Genomic DNA, 20,584 nt, shown 5'->3' on the forward strand with positions numbered 1-20,584 from the left:
ACTGTTCCCTTGCACTCTCGTTGGAAAGAATACGGTTTGCACAAGATTATATGAATTAAGGAGGTCTACCAGCATCCTTTTCCTTGCACAATCACTTATACAATTAATATTGAAGTCACCACATATAATCAACTTTTTGTATTTCCTATAAAGTGAACCAAGAACCTCCTCTAGCTTTAGCAAAAATGTTGTGAAATCGGAGTCTGGGGATCTATAAATAACAACAGTAAGAAGTTTAGCTCCACTAAATTTAACCACACCTGCACAACATTCAAACACCTTTTCAGTGCAGTACTTTGAAACATCAATTGACTCAAATGGGATACCGTTTTTCACATACATGGCTACTCCCCCACACCGCAAAGAGCTCCTAGAAAAGCTGCCAGCCAACCTGTATCCTGGTAAAGGAAGCCTCTGAATTATCTCCTTATTTAAGAAGTGTTCAGATATACCAATAATTTCAGAGTCAACATCTATAAGCAGTTCACTAACTTTATCTCTAATACCTTGTATATTTTGATGAAATATACTAATTCCCTCATTAATCGGATACCCAAGCTTTGTAGAAAGTGGTTTCTTTGTTAGAGAGACTTCTCTTAAGCAGGAATACCTATCAGCTGACTTCAATCTAAAAAAGGTACAGCTCTAACACCCACAACTACCGGAATTTTCCCACGAGTGGTCCCACCACCCCCACCTATGCTGTCACCTATAAGTTTTGCCAACCTCCCCTTCCCATACCTGTTGAGGTGCAGGCCATGTCTAGTGAAACCCGTCCTACTGATAGACTCCACCGACACCACTGAAATGTGACTCATGCCTTCTGTCATCAGCGCACCCCCAAGTCTCATGTTATTACGCCTGACGGCTGTATTAAGATGAGGCCGATCGTGACGCTGAAACAGTTCCACGAAATGCACATTCGTGTTGCCAGTCTGAGTGGCTATCTTTTCCAGGTCACCATCTATGTCATACTCCCCATCCCTATCAATACTATTACCAGCCCCACCCACAATCACTACCTGATCCTCTTTAGTAAAATCCCTACATAACCCCCCTATGTTAAAAGTCACCTGAGCCAATCCTGCATTAGGCTTGCTTCACAATGCTGGTGACCTGGTACTCACTCCCCAAAACTTCCTGCAACTGCTGGCCTACACCTCTACCGTGAGAACTACCTAACAGCAGAACCTTCTTCTTTCTCTTAGACTTTGCAACTGTCCTAGCCACCGTAACTGCTGAGGTCTGCTGCATACTTCCTACATCTACAGCTACTAGAGATTCCTCTCCACTAGACTCTGACAGTTGGTCATATCTATTACAAACACCAATAGTAAAACTATCAGAAAATCTCCTTCTCCTAGCAGATCTCTTGCCAACAGCCAGCTCCCATTCCCCAACCCCCTTCTCCCTCCTCATCCTATCTAGCTCCTCCTGTGCGTTTTTCAACTGCACCTGAAGGGCACAGATCTTATGCTCCTGCTCCTCTATCAACTTACTCTTGCTACATAACCTGCAGTTCCAGGAGAGGATCTCACCAGAATGCCCACTGGCTTCCCCACTGCATTCCCCCCAGTGAAAATACTTCGAACAAGCCTCACACCGCAATCCACTACTCACGAACCTACCAATGGTGTAGTCAAATATTGTTTTAAAGATCTTTTTACATAACTAGCGATGCACATGTTTCTTTAATTACTCTACAATAAAACATCAGGCAGGGCAGTGGTGTCATAATTTGGCTCTGCAGATTTAAATGAAGTCCAGCAAAGGATCACAAATGCTTCAAGTTCCAACACCAATCCCCATTGTTTGAATGTTATTAGTTATGACTCTTTAAGTGCAATAACAGTCTGTTATAATATATTCCCCATGATCTCAGGCCCTGAAATACACAAATTACGAACAAACATTTTGATAATATTCCTTCATGTAATATATCCACACCTACTAAGCAAATAGCTGAGATGGGAAAAAAATTAAGGCCACCATCAACCACACACATAGCTATCAGATGTGCATGAGTAATTGCAGGGAAAGTGATGCTATGTGCCCCCCTGCCCCCCCCCCCCTCCAGACAGATCCCCCTATAACTGGCTGAGTCAGTCAGTTCCAAGGTCAGAAGGAGGCAACAGCATACCACCTCAACAGGACCATGCCTAGTAAAGCACTGTCGTATTAAATAAAGCTTCAGATTTTCTGGCTATCTACCTTTTGTCACATTCAGTAAATAAGAATGCAAGGGGAAACGAGGGGGGGGGGGGGTGTAGAAACAAGGTGATTAGATGAAATTAAGCAAATATAATTTAATACACTAAATACTTACAGGAGCACCATATCCCCTCTGCCCCTTATCAATAACTTCAGGTGCCATATACTGCAGAGTTCCTGCAAATGTTTCTGTACTAGATGCCAACCCAGCAAGGCGTTTTGAGGTTCCAAAATCGGATATTTTCACAACACCACTATATGTGTTCACTAAGACATTGTCACCTGTTGAAAAGAAAATCTCATATTTATATATCAAAGTCATTTTTATTCATCATTACTTAACAGCAATTGGAAACATTCTGAAACACATGAAAATACTACACAATAAAAGTACCGGAACAAGTAATTAAAACAGAGCTAACATTTGTCCAAAATAATGAGAAATAACAAATCTTTTGGAAATGGTACGCAGATATCCAAAGTAGAAACAGATGAAAAATATGTAGACAGATACCACAGAAATTTCAGGTATACATACGTGTACTATAGTGCGTTTAGAATTAGTTGCGACTTTTGATATTTGACTGACCAGACAGGGAAGTGACAACGTTGCCCAGATAACACCCATGGGAGCCAGCTTTCCCTTCCACGCCGCCAGCAGTTCGGTTGTTAAAGCACCCCTGTTGCAATGTCGTGGGTAAACAGTACTATGTGGTGTCGCACATTAGATGCACCAACATTCGTCAGCTTTTGTCGCAAAGTGGTATGTTCTGGCAATGAAGTAGTCTGTAGTTGTCAAGTATTGTGAACGAGTGTTTTGTGTTGGCGTTGCATTAATAACAACAGTGCAGTATGTCTGAATACAAGATTAGCAATAGGTGTCGTCCAAGAACATGTTCACCAGCTGGGAGGATAACATCCTGCTGCGCAACGTTCCCCAGAATTGACAGTAATAATGAACAAAACGCCACACCACAAAAAGACTGTCACAATATAAGCTTTCGGCCAGTAAGGCCTTTCTCGAAAATAGACGACACGTGCACGCGCGCCCACACACACACACACACACACACACACACACACACACACACACACACACACACACACACACACGCGCGCGCACGCAAGTGCGCGCGCGACTGCAGCCTCTGCTAGCTGAAGCCACATTGCAAACAACAACAGCAGTGCAAGATGGGAGTGACAACTGGGTGATGATGCCCGGTAGTTGTCAGTACGCCAAGTTATTAGGACAGTTTGTAAATTTTTATTTCTTCTTCCCTTTTCAAACTTCTACTCTATTTCCTTCACAGCTTGCTCATTGTACATACTGAATAACATTGGGAATAGGCTACAACCCTACCTCATTCCTCTCTCTACCATTGCTTCCTTTTCACGCCCTTAGACCTTTAGTAACTGCCACCTGCGTTCTGTAGAAGTTGCAAATAACTTTTTACTCCTAGTACTTCAGAGTGTATTCTAGTCAACATCGAACACTGTCAAAAGTTTCCACTAAATCTACAAATGCTATAAACATAGCTTTTGTTTCCTTAACCTGTCTTCTAGGTACGTCATATAGTCAGTATTGCCTCATGTGTTCTCTCATTTCTCCAGAACACAAACTGATCTCCCCGAGGTCGGCTTCTACCAGTTTTTCATTCTTCTGTAAATAATTTGTGTTAGTATTTGCAATCGTGACTTATTAAACTGGTAGTTCAGTAATATTCGCACCTTTCAGCACATGATTTCTTTGAAATTGGAATTATTACATTCTTCTTGAAGTGGGAGGGTATTTCACCTGTCTCATACATCTTGCACACTGGATGGAGGAGTTTTGTCATGGCTGGCTCTCCCAAGGCTATCAGTCATTTACTCACAGGGTCTTGTGTCAACTTAGGTCTTTCAGTGTTCTGTCAAATTCTTCTCACAGTATCATCTCTCCTATTTCATCTTCACCTACTTCCTCTTCTCTCTCTATAATGTTGCCTTCAAGTTCATTTCCCTTTTACTGTCTCTTTAGATATTCCTTCCACCTTTCCCTCCTTTGCTTAGTACTGGTTTTCCATCGGAGCTCTTAATGTCCATTCTTTTCTCCAAAGGCCTATTTAACTTACCTACAGGCAGGTCCGACCTTTCCACTGTTATACATGCTTCTATCGACTTACATCAGTTCTCTAGCCCCTCCTACTTAGCCAATTTGCACTTCTTGTCTATCTCATTTTTAGACATTTGATTTCCTTCTGCCTGCTTCATTTCCTGCATTTTTAAATTTTCTCCTCTCATCAATTAAATGTAGATACTTAAGGCCTTCTAAGATATCCAAGGATTACTATTAGGCCTTGTCTTTTTACCTGCTTGACCCTCTCCTGCCTCTCTCAAAGCTACCCACTTGTCTTCTACTGTGGGAAAATTGTTACAGACACCTAAATGATACTGTGCATTCTGTTAACTAAATGGGAGCTAAAATGCTACTAGTAGCATCCACAGTGTAATAACAGTTCACATGAATACCTTAGATAAGCACCATAAAATCACAAATAAAGATTTGTTGAGCTTTTAAATGTTTCATTATTTGCTATTTCTATCAAAAATATATCGTTATATAAAATAAAAAAAATATCATTTAGAAAATTATTATATGCACAAAGAAACAAATGGGCTGACCAGCTCTATCTTCAGGAGGTGCAACTATCAGCATAGCTGATAGAAAACATAAAAACACATTTTCTTTACACGTGGTTCCAAGGCAGTGATGAAATGTTTGGAACACTCTCACACTCACTCAGACCACTACTGATAAGCTCATAAACAAACATACTTTGTCTCTTTTTAAGATTCACACTTCCATCAATTCACAACTCCTTTTATGCTACATCTTACCTTTTATATCCCTATGAACAATTTTCTGATCATGGAGGTACTTAAGGCCTTCTAAGATTTGTTTTGTGTAATAAACAATAGTAGATTCATTTTCTTTCAGTGGTCCCCACTTTGAGCTCAGCAAGGCAGACAGGCTTCCTTTAAGAATAACAAAAATAGTATACATTATATTTGACACAACTGTAGAAATCGAAGCCAACAAAACAAATTTTATCAGTTATTTTTGTTCATATTCAGCTAGCACATTTCGTAACACAGGCCACTTAATATGTAATATCACGCTTATCAGCATTTGAAGGTGGAAGTTTTAAATAGACAGAAAATTGTCACACAATATTTTTTGTCTTTTACTGTATCAGACATTACCGCAGAAGATTAGCTGGTGAAATGTCAAGAAATTCTTTAAGACAATGTACATCTCAATTGAACAACCATATTATCAACACTTTTTTGCTTCTGTGGGTCAGGTGTAGCTTCGATAAGTTACACAGTCAGTACACTGGAGGTTGCTGAAAAACATAAATGTCATTTGCTGCAAGAATTGTGTTTGTATGTCTATTTTGTTTAGTTTCTTTTTGTCTCCATCCTTTTTCTTTCGTTTATGAATGATTTTACAGTTTTCACTGTCCCACATCCAAATAAAGTAGGATCCAATACATATTCTCAAAATACCACACTTCAGATGAACTTACTTCCAAGTGAACACAATCTTTATCACAAAACAGCAATCCTAAAATTCGTTGATTCCTACTTTTGCTATTTCACACAGTCAATACAAATACATTCTCTCAAAATTAATTCACACTCTGCAACAACTCTTTCCTGTTTTACCTAATGAGTGAAAATTAGGAAAAGAAACTGAACTTTTGAACAAATATACAGGGGGTAACCAAAAACTATTAAAAACATACTACAGTGGTGCAGGTGAAGTCGAAACGAAACACTCAACATAGAAATCTTGTGACCCATTAAGCCAGGAAACAATCTCAGACTGGCCTATAAAAGCCACTGAGGCTATAGTGCATGTGTGTCACATGAGATTTGAAACATCATCTCGTCCTCTTAGCCACCAGCTTAGTCGATCATATTTCTTTAAATTTTTTATTTTGTTAAAATGACCAATTTAAACTTTCCATTATTGAGGGTACTGAAAGAAAAAGAGACTTTAAGGTAAAATTTATACATACATCAATTTTACAATCTGTAAGTGCAAACATGAGGAGTGATTAATACTCAACGATGATTTCTGTCTGAGACAGAAATGAGCTTCAACCAGTGAAGACCAACTTAGCCAGTGGTATAAGAGGGCAAGAAGTCTCATGCACATGAGCTATAACTTAAGTGGCTTTTGTAGACCAATTTGAGGCTGTTTGCTATCTTGATAGACCACTATTTCAAACTGTCTCAACTTCCCCTGCACCACTGTGGTGAAAAAGTTACTGTAACTTGCAAAAAGTTACTGTTTACATCCTGTAGAGCTAATTAAAGCAAATATATTCTGTCATGAAAACTAGTTTCATTAACCTGATGAGGAAAACTGCTAATGATTTGAACATCAAAGTAATTCAGTACAACTGTACACCCATAAAATATATTAGAAATCCACTTACCCCCTGGTACTTGCTCCATGAAAATCTTGAAGTAACCATCTTCTGACACTGAACCCAAATACTGCACAATGTTTCTGTGTCTCAACTGAGAGTGTAGCTTTATTTCTTCATGCAATGGCTGAACATCTCTGCAATGAAATACAAACAAATATATTGCTAAGAAAACTTGCTATGGAAGTCTCTAGTAGCATTTACTTTGCTTCCAACTGGGTCAGTTGTCTCTCAGTGCTCAAACATAATATATGCAAGCAAAAAGTGATCAGTTTAGATGTCCCATACTTACTTTCACAAATACTGTGTAGATTACCAATTCTCACCTTACATATAACATAAAAAGCAAGAAAATATGATAAAAGTCAGCAATAATGGTTACAAAATAGATTAACAGGATGTATGTAAGTACGTCCAGCATCTTCTCCTAAACAATATGATTAATTTCAACCAAGTACTGTACACATACTGCTTGCAATAGCAGAATCACCACTAAGTTAGAATCTTCTAGCTCCCATAGGTGCTGAGATACGAGCAACTGTTTTCTATTGCTAACATGTAGGCTGCCCTGCACGACAAGCCTGTTGTGCAGGCAGTATTGGCAAGCTTTGCAGCGGCTACACCTGCAGGTGGGCACAAGAGAGGCGGTGGGGAGGGGGGGGGAGGTAGCTGGGTAGTGAGAGAGAGAGAGAGAGGAAGGATAAGATGGCCAGGGAAAGAAGGGAGGAGGAGATGGAGGTGGTGGGAAGATGAGGTAGACTGAGAGACGGGAAGACAGGAGGTGGACAGAGAGACAAGGAAGGAGGAGAGGGGGCTGGAGGACATGGAGGAGAGCGAGAGTGAGAGAGAGAGAGAGAGAGAGAGAGAGAGAGAGAGAGAGAGAGAGGGGGGGGGGGGGGGAGAAGGACAGAGGTAGGCGAAAGGAGAAGGTGGAGAGAGAGAGAGAGAGAGAGAGAGAGAGAGAGAGAGAGAGAGAGAGAGAGGAGGGAGGCAGGAGTCAGAAAGAGAGGGGTAAAGGAGAGTTAGTCAGAGAGAGGAGTGAGGAGGGGATGCACAGAAGAGGAAGGTAGAGTTAGATAAAGAGAGGATGACGAAGAGATGGACAGAGATATGAGAGATGGATAAAAAGATTGGGGAGGAGGACATAGAGTGATGGTGACAGGAGATGGACAGAGAGACGGGGGTCGAGGCTATGGACAATGGACAAACATGTGGTACACATATTAAATGGACCACAGATACATGTACTGTGATGATAAGACACCCCTAAAGTCCTCATGGTTGGTTATGCTTCAGACAGCTTTCAACAGCAAAGCGCTATTCAACATAGCATTCCTGTACTTATACAAATGGAAGGATACCAGCACTGGGATGATACATTGCAAGATGCCAAATTAGTCTCCCTTTCTCAACACATAAGGAATCTTCCTGCTAAAATACTGATGACATGTAGTCCATCTAATAAAATAATAATAATAATAATAATAATAATAATAATAATGAGGCACTGAGTGAAGACCTACTTGCACAGTCCTCCATTTGCATGATTCTCTCTTTGAACAGTTCATAATTCCTATGTTACAGTCTCAATTAAATGAGAATGTCATTTTATAAAACAGCACTGCAAAGATAGGTCACATTATGGGAATAAACAAACACTTCACATTTCCTGCACAGAGACAAGGGGAAGAGACAGACAGAGGGGGAGGGAGGAGATGTGTACAACATACGTGCAAAATGCATACACGGGTGAAGCTGCAGGGGAAAAGGGTAGTACTTAGATATATGCCCTTCACATTACTGTAATAAACATGCAACAAACATCTACCTACAAAGCGGAAAAATGCTGAAAGTAGCATACAAATGCTGACATCATTCACTTTTGAAACCTATGCATTCTTTGTTCACTGAAACACAGAGCCAATAACTAGAGAAGACTGAACTTCACAACAGCTAGCTAGGAAAGTCACCTTTGGCACTGGATGAAGGCAGGCAGCATAGCAAGGCAGATGTGAAAGAGATGATATGAGAGTAATAAATAAAATCAGAAAAATTGAGAAGTAAGAGATATATATATGAGAGAGAGAGAGAGAGAGAGACTATAATATACCCCCAGTCCCCCCACATGACCACCACCACCACCACCACCACCACCACCACCACAAGGAATCTATTCCATTTCTGAATGGCGAGGCATGGGAAAGCTGTCAGTAATCCACTGCACAAGCTCAAGACTTTACCACCGTGATAATTTAGTGAGATCCATTTAGGAGGAAGTATTATGTTGCTTGACTCCTCTGGAAGCTGCAATCACGTAATTTTAACAGTAAGACTCTCCTTAAAGTACAATGCCAATCCTGGAGCATCTGGCACTGGAGTTGTATGAGCAAATCCATTCTGCTCTACCAATGTACGAATGAAACTACAGCAAAATGTACAATACTTCTTTAAATCTTTTCTACCTCCTCTTACAAGGTAATTGTTTCTAACTGACAAGCTACACTCAGACTCTTGTCTGAGCTTGTGCCTCACACCAGTCATATGGGACACAGAGTTTATCCAGCAAACTATGACAAACTGTTGTTACAATGGAAGTAAATTCTTTAGTGTAATCTTTATAAAATCAAACAGGTAGAACAACATGCCCAGTGGCCATTATTTAACTGCATTCCCTATATTTTTGAATTTAGGTTCTCTCTATGCACCTGCTAAACTATGTTTCTTAATTAACAAAAATTTCAATTTGATTTACTAAAAACATTGTTAATAGTTGTGGTTTCCTCGTGTGTCTCACTTACAACAGATCATTTTACCTCCTTGTACATCTTACAGCTACTCTTGTCAGTGGCACCGAATTTATCATCATGCAAGTGGGCTTTTAGTTATCCTATAAAAAATTAGAGTGTTTCTGTTCCTCATTGTGTACAATTAATTACTCTTACCCATCACTCAATTTGTTGGTGGTAATCTTTGTCAAATGTTTCAATAATTCGTTAACAACTTGATGTCACTTCTCTTATTACACATTCAAGACTGACAAAGAAGGAAATATGGTTAGGGATAGAATGTTATAATTTATTTACTTCAAAATTAGCACTCACACAAAGTAACTTTCAGTATTCTTCTAAGAACATGTTACAAGGTGATGATTTAATGAGCATATCACACATAATTTATGACTAATAAGACTTCTGGAAGCAAAGATATAGTCACTAAGACCAGTTACAAGAAATTACTTTTATTTTTCTGCAATTCCTGGACATTGATTTAGTTCAGTAATGCAACAGAATTTAGCAGTCCACATATTAAAAACCATAATCAAAACTGCATAGCTGAACCTTACCCTTTATTTTTCTCTGGAATTTCTTTCACTGCTATCCTTACTTGGGTTATTAGATCTCTGGCAGCAAACACAACTCCAAAAGTGCCCTTTCCTAACACAATTCTTTTTCCTTGTTCATCTTGCTCATATTCATACTAAAAAAGACACACACTAATTAATAAGCTTCTGCAATAAACTTTAATTATAAATATTTTACTCACAAACCATTCTTATAAGTTCAAACAGTAGAAAATCCAGAATGGAATGTAACAATATTATGAAAAGGAAAGTCGCTATTCACCATATAGCAGAGATGCTGAGTCGCAGATAGGCACGACAAAGAGACTCTCACAATTAAAGCTTTCTGCCATTAAGGCCTTCATCAACAATATATGACAGACACACATACATACAAACTCACGCAAACGCAATCTGCAGACATGACTGCAGTCTCCGGCAACTGAAAACATCCACCTGAGACTGCAGATGTTTGTGCGAGTTGAGTTTGCGTGTGTATGTGTGTCTGTCATCTATTATTGACAAAGTCCTTAATAGTCGAAAGCTTAAATTGTGAGAGTCTTTTTGTTGTGCCTATCTACGACTCAGTTTATATTTGCATGTAACCAGTTCATAATGCATCTATTGCACATTTCTATGTTTGGTCATGTAAGTGTGTCAAAATGGTAGGTATGCTGTGCACAGTTAGTTGAATGTTTATCACTGTATCTGTTGGAAGTAGCAATTTGTGCTAGCCATGCTAGGTAGAGTTGATGTCAGTGGTGGCCTGTCATCTTAATCCTGCTACAAGCAGATAGTTCCGAAAGGTACTTGACGATATAGCAGATACAACATGTGCCCAAATTCCACCCCTGGATGATGTCTGGTCAGCCACTGCTGTTCAAGGAATGTGCCAATCTTGACATGTGTCTATACTATCCAGCTGTCCAGAAACTGGCCTGCAGGTGTCTGAATGTTCCACAAATCACTTCTGAAAGCTGCGACACACCACCTGTACCACACTGTGCACAACTTGTGCAGCAATCTGTCAATACGTCCAACCAACTGCCCGCAGGCCTATAATGCTATTCTGTTCAAATGGCTGAAACTGTTCAGCAGGAGTATGTACTCAATGATGGGATATGATAGCACCCTAGAATCAATGTTGCAAATGCTGTTCACCTCTTAACTTGGCACAGTTACTCCCTGCACAGTCAAAACAGAGGGTAAACCAACAAGCCCCCTGAGTACCATATCTTCGCTGCTCACTATGCACACACATGCTGGTGCTACTGAACACAGCCCTTGAGGGTACTGCATTTTTCCTTTTTTTTTTTTTTTGCAGCAGTGTACATAAAAATGGCTGTATCTGTGTATTCAAGTTCCACGTCTCCTCCTAAACCACTACATAGATTTCAACCAAATCTGACACACATACCACTTGTTGCTTGGAAAGTAGTATCAGGGTGGGGGGGGGGGGGGGGGGGGGGGGGTGGTAAGTAAGCACCACATAGCTCCCACAGGTGTGAGTGTGGGGGTGAAAAAGGATTGGTAGTGCCTGACATCTACACAGCCCTGCACAACTGGCATGTTGTGTGGGTAGTATCAGATTTTGTTCCTGCTGCACACATGCGGATAGGCATGTACAGTAGAGAGAGGGGAGATGGATAGTAAGAAGAGGGAGGTTTGTCACATATATTGCACACTTTTCTGTATCCCCCTCTCTATGTTCATCTCCTCTTCCTTCCCTCTTTCTGTCCATCTCTCTGCCCCTCCCTGTCCCCATCAGAGGGGAAGAAGAGATGGATATTGAGATGGGGGAGGATGAATTGGATAGAGAAAGGGAGAGGAGGAGTTGGACAGTGAGAGGGAGAGTATGAGATGGGCAGAGAAGGGGGAGTAGGAAATGAGCAGAGGCAGAGGCACAGAGGCAGAGGCAGAGAGAGAGAGAGAGAGAGAGAGAAGTGTAAGGCTTTCAAGTTTTGCCTTGCTAATGGTTTTATTATGATAAACTGATTTAATTGAAAGCAAAAACAAAATAAGGTCATGTGCATCACAGCCTAAAGTAAATTTTTGATATGATGCCACTTAGGTAACTTGCATGTCTGTATCTCTGCTGATTTATTCATGTAGATTTATCACAACACAGAAAAATCTGTAGTGGTGTGCAGGAACTAAACATGGGACCTCAATGTCTGTGGCCAGCAATGCTTGCCACTATGCCACTTAGCTTGGGATTTGTACTTAAATCTACAGCTGTCAACTGCTCATTTCTTGAAAACTTTTAATGTGCAGAAAAGGTCCTACTAACAATTAAATAGCAATCTTGCTATTATACAGGATGAGTCACGTAAGATGTAATGACCCCCATTATTCCGGATGCGATTGCACGTATCAGCAAGCGGTGTTCAGCGAATCATAGCGGACTATGGGGCACATACGGTGGTACATGCACAATAATCACAATGTTTATATTGACCGAGATAATGAGTCAAGTACATGTTTTTTAAATGGGACACTATACTTTTTTACCATCATTCAAACGCTCTTGAGAAAACCCATATAGTGATGTAAGGCATGTTGCTATTGTGATTCAAACTTTGCTTAAAAGACGCTGGGAAATATTGTACGATTGAAGGTCATTGCGGTCGGAAGCGGCTGCAGACTGTAAACACACCTCGCGCGACCCGCAGGCCGAGTTGCCGTGCTCTATGCAGCATGCATGGCCTACGCTATGTAGGTACATCCTCATCCGCCCTCTTTTAAGTGAAGTTTGAATCACAATAGCAACATGCATTACATCACTATACGCGTCTTTTCCAGAGTGTTCGAATGATGGTAAAGAAAGTATAGCGTCCCATTTAAAAAACATATACCTGCCTCATTATCTCGGTCAATATAAACATTGTGATTATTGTGCATGTACCAATGTATGTGACCCATAGTCCGCTATGATTCGCCGAAAACCACATGCTGATATGTGCAATCGTTACGTCTTACGTGACACCCTGTATAAAGCAGTGTGTATGTCCGGGACCTCCTGCCAAACCCCTGGGTCAATTTCAACCCAATTTGGTTCAGAAACAGCAGGCCTCCCAACTATCAGAACTGTGATGTTTGTAACGTCCTATCTCCAATAGGAGCGGAGCTAGAGGCAAAAATATTTTTTTCCAGCTCATGGTGCTCACTGCATGACAGGCATGTTGTGTGGAAACAATGTGAGCCTGTCAGGTCAACCTGCTTTGCAGAGTAGCCTGCATCTCAGGGCAATAAATGGTTTTCCAGGCCCCAACATGTAGGCTGCTCTGCATGACAAGCATGTTGCAGGAGTAGTATCAACCTGCCTGCTTTATTAAACTGTACTGCAAGGGCTAAATGTGCTGATGAGCATGGCTGGGAACAGGTTGAGATGGATGGATAGTGAGGGAGAGGAGGAAATGGACAGAGAGAAGGGATGGAAGGGGGAGGGGAGAGATTCTCGTGTGTGTGTGTGTGTGTGTGTGTGTGTGTGTGTGTGTGTGTGTGTGTGTGTTAGATTACAAGTGCTCAATGACAAGATTATCAGCGGATAAGATGACGAAAATTGTTGTCACACAGTGAGGAAGCAACTTATAAAATGACACTCATTAAATCACTCCCACCTCACTCACATTGACCCACAGAATCACTAACTCACACACATTAAGGCAATGGAGAAAGTATGAAGGATGCTATCTCTGGGATTAAAACAGATGTGACTGGCTGACCACTAAAAAAACCCAGTGGTAGGCCACTTAAGCTGTTAACACATTGAGAACATTTTAGGAAACAAGTGGGACAAATCACAAAACCTTTAAACTCTCACCACGTTCGTTTGAACATTACTTGAAATAGAGGGCAGATCTGTCAGCAAACCTGCCGCTGCCCTCTAGTCTGAAAATAAAGCAAAGTCTGACAAGCACCACAGTCTTGAGCATCCTCTCGTTGGAGCAAGAAGCCACGCATCACAGGGATATGGCCTATGTGAAGATGAGTAACAAGAACCTCATCCCATCTGAGTGGCTGGAAGGAGGTATGCCACGGCTGCACTGTGTGATTTACTAGATGGAGCTTTATTTTCTGCCACTTCCAGCCTCTCATCTTCCGATTGACACAAAATTCTTCACCTCAACAGTGAGGTGATAGCATGTAGGGAGATGACACACAAATATCTGAGGATCATGACATGCCTCCTTGGCTGCTATATCTGCCCTTTCATTCCCCGCAATACCAATGTGCCTTGGCACCCAGCAAGACACCTCCTTCTCCAGCCTTTGTACTCGGAGTAGGGTGTCCGGGATATGCTGGACTATTTTATTGGCTGGAAGCATTGCTGAGAATGAAGGGCACTCAGAGAATCTCAACAGATAATAAATTTAGCACTCAAAACATGTCCCATCTGTTCCAGTCCCCACAATATTGCATATAATTCTGGCTCAAAGACAGTAAAGTCTGGAGGCAGTCCGACATTGAGCACACAATCAGTGAAAACAACAGAGCAACCAACAGAGTTCCCTGTTCAGACCCATCTGTAAACACAGCTACATAGTTGGGTTGCTCAGTTAAACTGTCATAAAATAATGTGTTAAAAACATGTGCAAGAGGGAAACCTTTCCTGTGCTGCACTAAATTTAAATTCCTCTGGGCCTCTGCAGCAACCTGGCTGGCAATCAGTTAAAACATCGAATTTGAGCCTGTACATGCCTCACACTACTGGGCTCAACCACACATTTCACACAGATCCCAAACAACCTCATTCCCCATGGATTATAGGTAAAGAGGTGCTCCAAGGCCGGACGAACAACAGTATGGTATGCTGGGGAGGTGGAAGTAGCAAGGAACTGACACACCTTACACACCATGATGAGTTGCCTCTGGATGGTAAGCAGCAGTTCACTAGTCTTAGCACAGAGACTGGTAATGAGACTGGTCTTGTAAGAACCCGTGATCCTCTCATTGTTCAAATGGCTCTGAGCACTATGGGACTAACTAACCTAAGGACATCACACACATCCATGCCCGAGGCAGGATTCGAACCTGCGACCGTAGTTGTCGCGTGGTTCCAGACTGTAGCACCTAGAACCGCTCGGCCACCTCAGCCGGCTCCTCTCATGGTGTATAGCATCAATGGTCTTCAGATAAATAAGGACTTACTGACCCATACACTGCGCACCCATAGTCCAGCCATGATCAGGCAAAGGCCCTATAAAACTGGAGCGGACACACCTTGTCCACTCCCCAGGACATGTGACAAAGACACTTCAAGATGTTCATTGTCTTCTTGGCCTTGCCTTCAGGTCCTCGAGTTGTGGTAACCATCACAATTTTGAGTCACAGATGAGGCCCAGAAACTTCACACAGTTCTGGAATGCAGAGGAAGATATGGTTAGAGAGAGGGGGTTGAGGAAATGGACAGAGAGAGGGGAAGAAGGAGATAGAGATAGAGATAGAGAGAGAGAGAGAGAGAGAGAGAGAGAGAGAGAGAAACTGGGCAGGAAGACAAAGACAGATAGAGATTGGAGGATGACATGGATGGACAGACAGACAGACATAGGAAGAACTGGACACAGAGAGGAGGTGTGTTCAATATATGTGTCGAACACATATGTAGGTGAAGCCAAAAGGAAAGGGCTAGTCTTCAACAAATTTCAGTACTGTTTTACATACAGAACTAACTCAACACACATTTTATCAACACAGTACTGCTCATCATTTCACTCCACAGGTTGGTATATGTATGTAAAATTTTAATGACATCTGAAGTTATTTTTGTTCTGGCATAACCACAAGTGCCGGAACGAAGAGGAAAAACACAATACCAGAGAAGGCGATGAGGAAACATCAGCCAAAAGCCCACTGACAAGGACCGCACCATGTCAGGAGCGACCTCCGCAAGACATGAATATAACTGCCACTCCTGCTAGACTCGGCCACTCAGGTCGGATCAGTGTACGGACATTAGTGGAACGTATTTGGGGAGCTTAGCATGGGCTAGGAGAGAGTGCTACGAATTCAGTATTGGTGATCCACAGACTGGGTGACAAACTTGCATGAACTCTGACTTGGCTGCATGTCCCCCTCCTTTTGCGACACCTTTATAAATTCAAGTTAAGTATTGTAAATTCTGCTTCATAGAAATGAAACTGCTAATGTTATTTGCTTGAATTGTTGTATAGCATTCCAAGAACGCCACATTCCTTAGGCACCCTATACGAGACAAGTGGGCACAAACAAACAACTGGCAACAAGAATCCAAATTCCATGCCTGGTGGCCACAGCCTTTCAAGAATATTGTCATGGTGCCTTAATTCTCTGTCTTTACTTTGTAGGGGTGCATCTTGTATTAACAGTTTCTTGTCATTTTTGCTAATCAGTGTTTTCAGGTAGGCATTGCAGAAAATTTCTTTGATTTTGTCATTATTTAGATTTCTTGCTTTGTCTATTTGTTGCATTTGCGTCTTCCAACATGTCCCCTCACCTGTCCCACCCCCTGCTCAGGCACCACAGCCGCAAGCGTTAGATGCCACACAGCTAATGCAGATGCTTCTGTTTCAGATGCAGCAAATATCAGCACTACACAACAAGGTGCTGCAGCTACTCGCCAATGCTAAGCACCCAACAGAACAAGCACTGCTTACTACAGCTGCTATACCACCTTTTCAACAGTTTAGTGAACAAGAAGAGGAACAGCTCGAGGCACATTTGTTGGCTCACAATATCCCAGGTACTGTGAAACTTCCATATCTATCATCACGATAGGAAGTGCAGTGTTAGATTAATTCAAAAACTCTTTCTTAATGCCACTCCGAGCAGACTGTCCTACGACCAAGTAGTACAGTCCCTAACAAACTATTATGACCAGCAAGTGAATGTAGTAACAGATAGGTATTGATTCTTTAATTGCAAAAAATGGTCAGAACAAACGTATCGCAAGTGGGTAACAGATTTGCAACGTATGACAAGGAAATGTAAATTCAAATGGGCTTGCAGCCCTTTATATTCAGATGCTATGTTGCGTGATGCGATCATCTACAGTGTACATGATGTGAAACTCAGAGAACAAATTTTGAAACACTCCCATCTGTCATTTCAGCAAGTAGTACACATACTAGATCAGTATGATTCCGGTGCTTTGTTGGCTCATACATTTGAGCAACCAGCTATTTGCTGGGTTGAGTCCCTTGCTTGTAATTGCCCCATTCTGCACCGGCGGTATGTGCTAGCCACACCGAGTAAACAACCTTCCATGCCATGTAAGCAGTTCGCTACAAAGGCGAACAGAATTAAGTCTTGCCCTAGGTGTTACTCATGGCAAAACGCCATGACTGCTCCTCCCAACAAGATAAGAGGACATGTACAATCCCTAAGTTTGCAACGGAACAAACATAAGAATTCAGCCCACTCACAAAAATCTAGTCACAAGACCCGTGTCATTAATGCAGTATATTCCAAGTCTGCAACTAGCAAGCATGCAGTTTTGTCAGTGATACATCAGTCAAACAAACTTTTTGTTCATTTAATTACTTGTGGGAAACACGAAATTTCAGTTGGACACAGATGCCTCTGTCACATTGCTCAATCATCACACGTATGAACTGTTAGGATCCCCACGCCTGTCTAAAACTAGCATGCAACTGATAGCTTATAATGGACAAGACATTCCCATTCTTGGAACATGTACTTTGCCTGCCATGTATCACTCGCATACATGAACAGTGACTTTTACAGTGCTACAATCATGTGAGTGTGAGAACGTATGTGTTCTTCATTCTTTTGGCTTGTTTGGCTTTAAAATGCAGGACAATGTGTTGTCAGTGTCTGCATTCAATGCAAAAGACAGAGTAGCTAGCTTGCTAAAAGAATTCCTGGATCTCTTTTATGAAGGTTTAGGCAAACCTAAAAATTTTGTTACATATTTTACTCTGAAAGACAAAACTCAGCTGAAATTTTGTTGAGCCAGAACTGTTCCCACTGTGTTACGGGACAAAGTTCCTGCTGAACTTACAGAATTGCAAGATAACGGAATTATTACACTCATATCAGCTGATCAATGGGCAAGTCCACCAGTTTTGCTCCACAAATCTTCATGTCACATTAACCTCTGCGTTGACTTTAAGTCTACAGTCAACCCATAAACTGTCATCGATACTTATCCATTGCCACACCCAGAGGATCACATGGACAGATTAGACGCTGGATGCCATTTTTCAAAAACTGATTTGCGTGAAGTGCATCTTCAAATACTGCTCGATGAAGAATCTCAAAAAGTGTGTGTAGTGAATACTATTTGGGCTTGTTTAAATATTTGCATTTGCCTTTTGTCAGTGCTTCCGCACCCGCCATTTTTCAATGGTACTTGAAACAGCTGACTGCACAAGTGCCAAAAGGTTCAAACTATTTGGACAATATTGTAGTAGCAGGTTGTACACTTGAAGAACATATTGCAAATTTACATGCTTTGTTTTGTGTGTTATCTGATGCAGGACTAAAATGTAGACTGGATAAGGGTCACATTCTTTTAAACCTGAGTTGCAGTATCTTGGTCATTTCATAAACAGTCAAGGTGTACATCCTCTTACGTCTCATTTGCTAGCCATACGAGATTTGCCAGTTCCTCACAATGTCACAGAATTGCAGTCAGTTTTAGGGAAAATGAAGTATTATATTCAGTTCATACCGAATGCTGAACAAATAGCAGCTCCATTGCATCGCCTGCGCCACAAGAATGTCCCCTTTGTTTGGACATATGAGTGCCAAGTAGCTTTTCAAAAACTTAAAAATGCATTGCTCAGTGATCAATGCTTAGTTCATTTTGATCCGAACAAACCAGTTGTATTGCAAGTTGATGCTTCCTCTTACAGAATCGGTGCAGTGCTTTCGCACAGAACTGATGATATAGACAGGCCAATTGCTTTCCCATCAAAAGTGTTGTCCAAAGCTCAGTGTAACTTTTCAAAAATTGAAAAAGAGGTTTTGGCTATTGTGTATGGTGTCACCAAATTCCACCACTATTTTAGTGGCAGAAAATTCTACTTAGTTATGGATCACAAGCCTTTACAGTCCTTGTTTCATCCAATGAAACCACTGCTTTACGAACTGCCCAAAAATAGCAAAGATGGGCTTTGTTGTAGTCTAAATACCAATATGAGACTATGTATCGCCCGGCAGCTCAACATGGTGATATGGACGCACTTTCATGTCTTCTGATTGGCCCTGATACAGACTTTGATGCATCTGCTGCATCTTGTCACATCGAGGCTCAGGATTCAGAATTGCTTCAGTCTTTTCTGCTGAACTATAAGAAAATTGCACAAGCCACAGAAGCTGACCCAGATTTGTACATTTTGCTCAATTATATTCGCACATCTTGGCCTCACTCATTGAATAACATAAAGAACTCTGTAGCATGCCGATACTTTGCACATCGGCATAGCCTTACTGTACAAAAGGTGTGCTTCTTGTTCAAAATGACAGTGGACAGTCACATGTGCTGATCCCTAAAGCTTTGCACAAAGAAGTGTTGCAGTTACTTCACCAAGGACATTGGGGAATTGTTCGTACGAAACAGTTAGTGCATCAGCACTGTACTTGGCAGGGTATGGACGCCCACATAGAACATATGACATCACAGTGTCACGCAGGTGCGGAAAATCAGTCCGCTCCACCACAAAAATTCTTTGCTTGGCCTAAGTCACAACTGCCATGGCAATGTGTGCACATAGACTTTGCGGTACCTTTTTGGAACACTTGCTGGTTGATTGTGGTTGACTTGTACAGCAAGTTTCCTTTTGTTGTGCCAATGAACTCACCAACATCATGTAGCACAATTCAGGTGTTGTCGTCGATTTTTTGCCTCGAGGATTTACCTGAAGTGATAGTGTCAGACAACAGACCTCAGTTCACGTCAAATTAATTTGAAACATTCTGTGAACACAATGGCATACAGCATCTAACTAGTGCACCATTCCATCCACAGTCAAACAGCGAAGCAGAATGTTTTGTGAGAACCTTCAAGCAGCAGGTGGCCAAGCTTTGCTCCACACACACCAGAGATCAAGCATTGCATCTGTTTCTCACCTCATATCATTTGCACCCATGCGATGGGCCATTGTCAGCAGAATTGCCTCACGGACTCCACCATCGGACACTGCTCCACCTCCTCAGCATATGGCACTGACGGAAGGCCACAAGTATCACTTTGCGCCGCATGATATTGTCTTTTACATGGTTTTTAGTGGCAGCAGATGATGGGCACGAGGCGAGATCGTCTGTCGACTTAGCGCTTGCACATATCTTCATTCAGGTCCCGATGGCTTGTAGCGCTGCCATCAAAATCAATTTCGCCTCTGTCATGTACATAATGATCTTTCAGTCTCTCTTCAGTCAGATTCATGGGTCAAGAGGACAGCACGGTCACAGCAGCCACCAGAGGATGTCATCACGACACCGCGGGACAACCCCTTGGAGACGGAGCCTTCACCTCCTCCACCTCCTCTCATACAACCGATGGAGTTCGACCCACCCACACCCCAGCAGTTGCCACCTTCTTCATCTGGTT

At 41.7% G+C, this 20,584-nt stretch overlaps 1 protein-coding gene across 1 annotated transcript in view; it reads right to left on the bottom strand.

Annotated features, from left to right (window-relative positions):
- LOC124725205 (mitogen-activated protein kinase kinase kinase 15) overlaps nucleotides 1-20,584 on the bottom strand; it is a 175,051-nt gene that overhangs the window by 105,592 nt on the left and 48,875 nt on the right. The window contains exons 12-15 of the mRNA XM_047248456.1: nucleotides 10,033-10,166; nucleotides 6,699-6,826; nucleotides 5,089-5,226; nucleotides 2,327-2,493 (exon numbers count right to left, since the gene is read on the bottom strand). Of these exons, the coding sequence (XP_047104412.1) occupies nucleotides 2,327-2,493; nucleotides 5,089-5,226; nucleotides 6,699-6,826; nucleotides 10,033-10,166 (567 nt within the window). The remainder of the gene's footprint in view (nucleotides 1-2,326; nucleotides 2,494-5,088; nucleotides 5,227-6,698; nucleotides 6,827-10,032; nucleotides 10,167-20,584) is intronic.

Source organism: Schistocerca piceifrons, chromosome 1, assembly GCF_021461385.2.
Source record: "Schistocerca piceifrons isolate TAMUIC-IGC-003096 chromosome 1, iqSchPice1.1, whole genome shotgun sequence".
Classification (NCBI taxonomy): Eukaryota; Metazoa; Arthropoda; class Insecta; order Orthoptera; family Acrididae; genus Schistocerca; species Schistocerca piceifrons.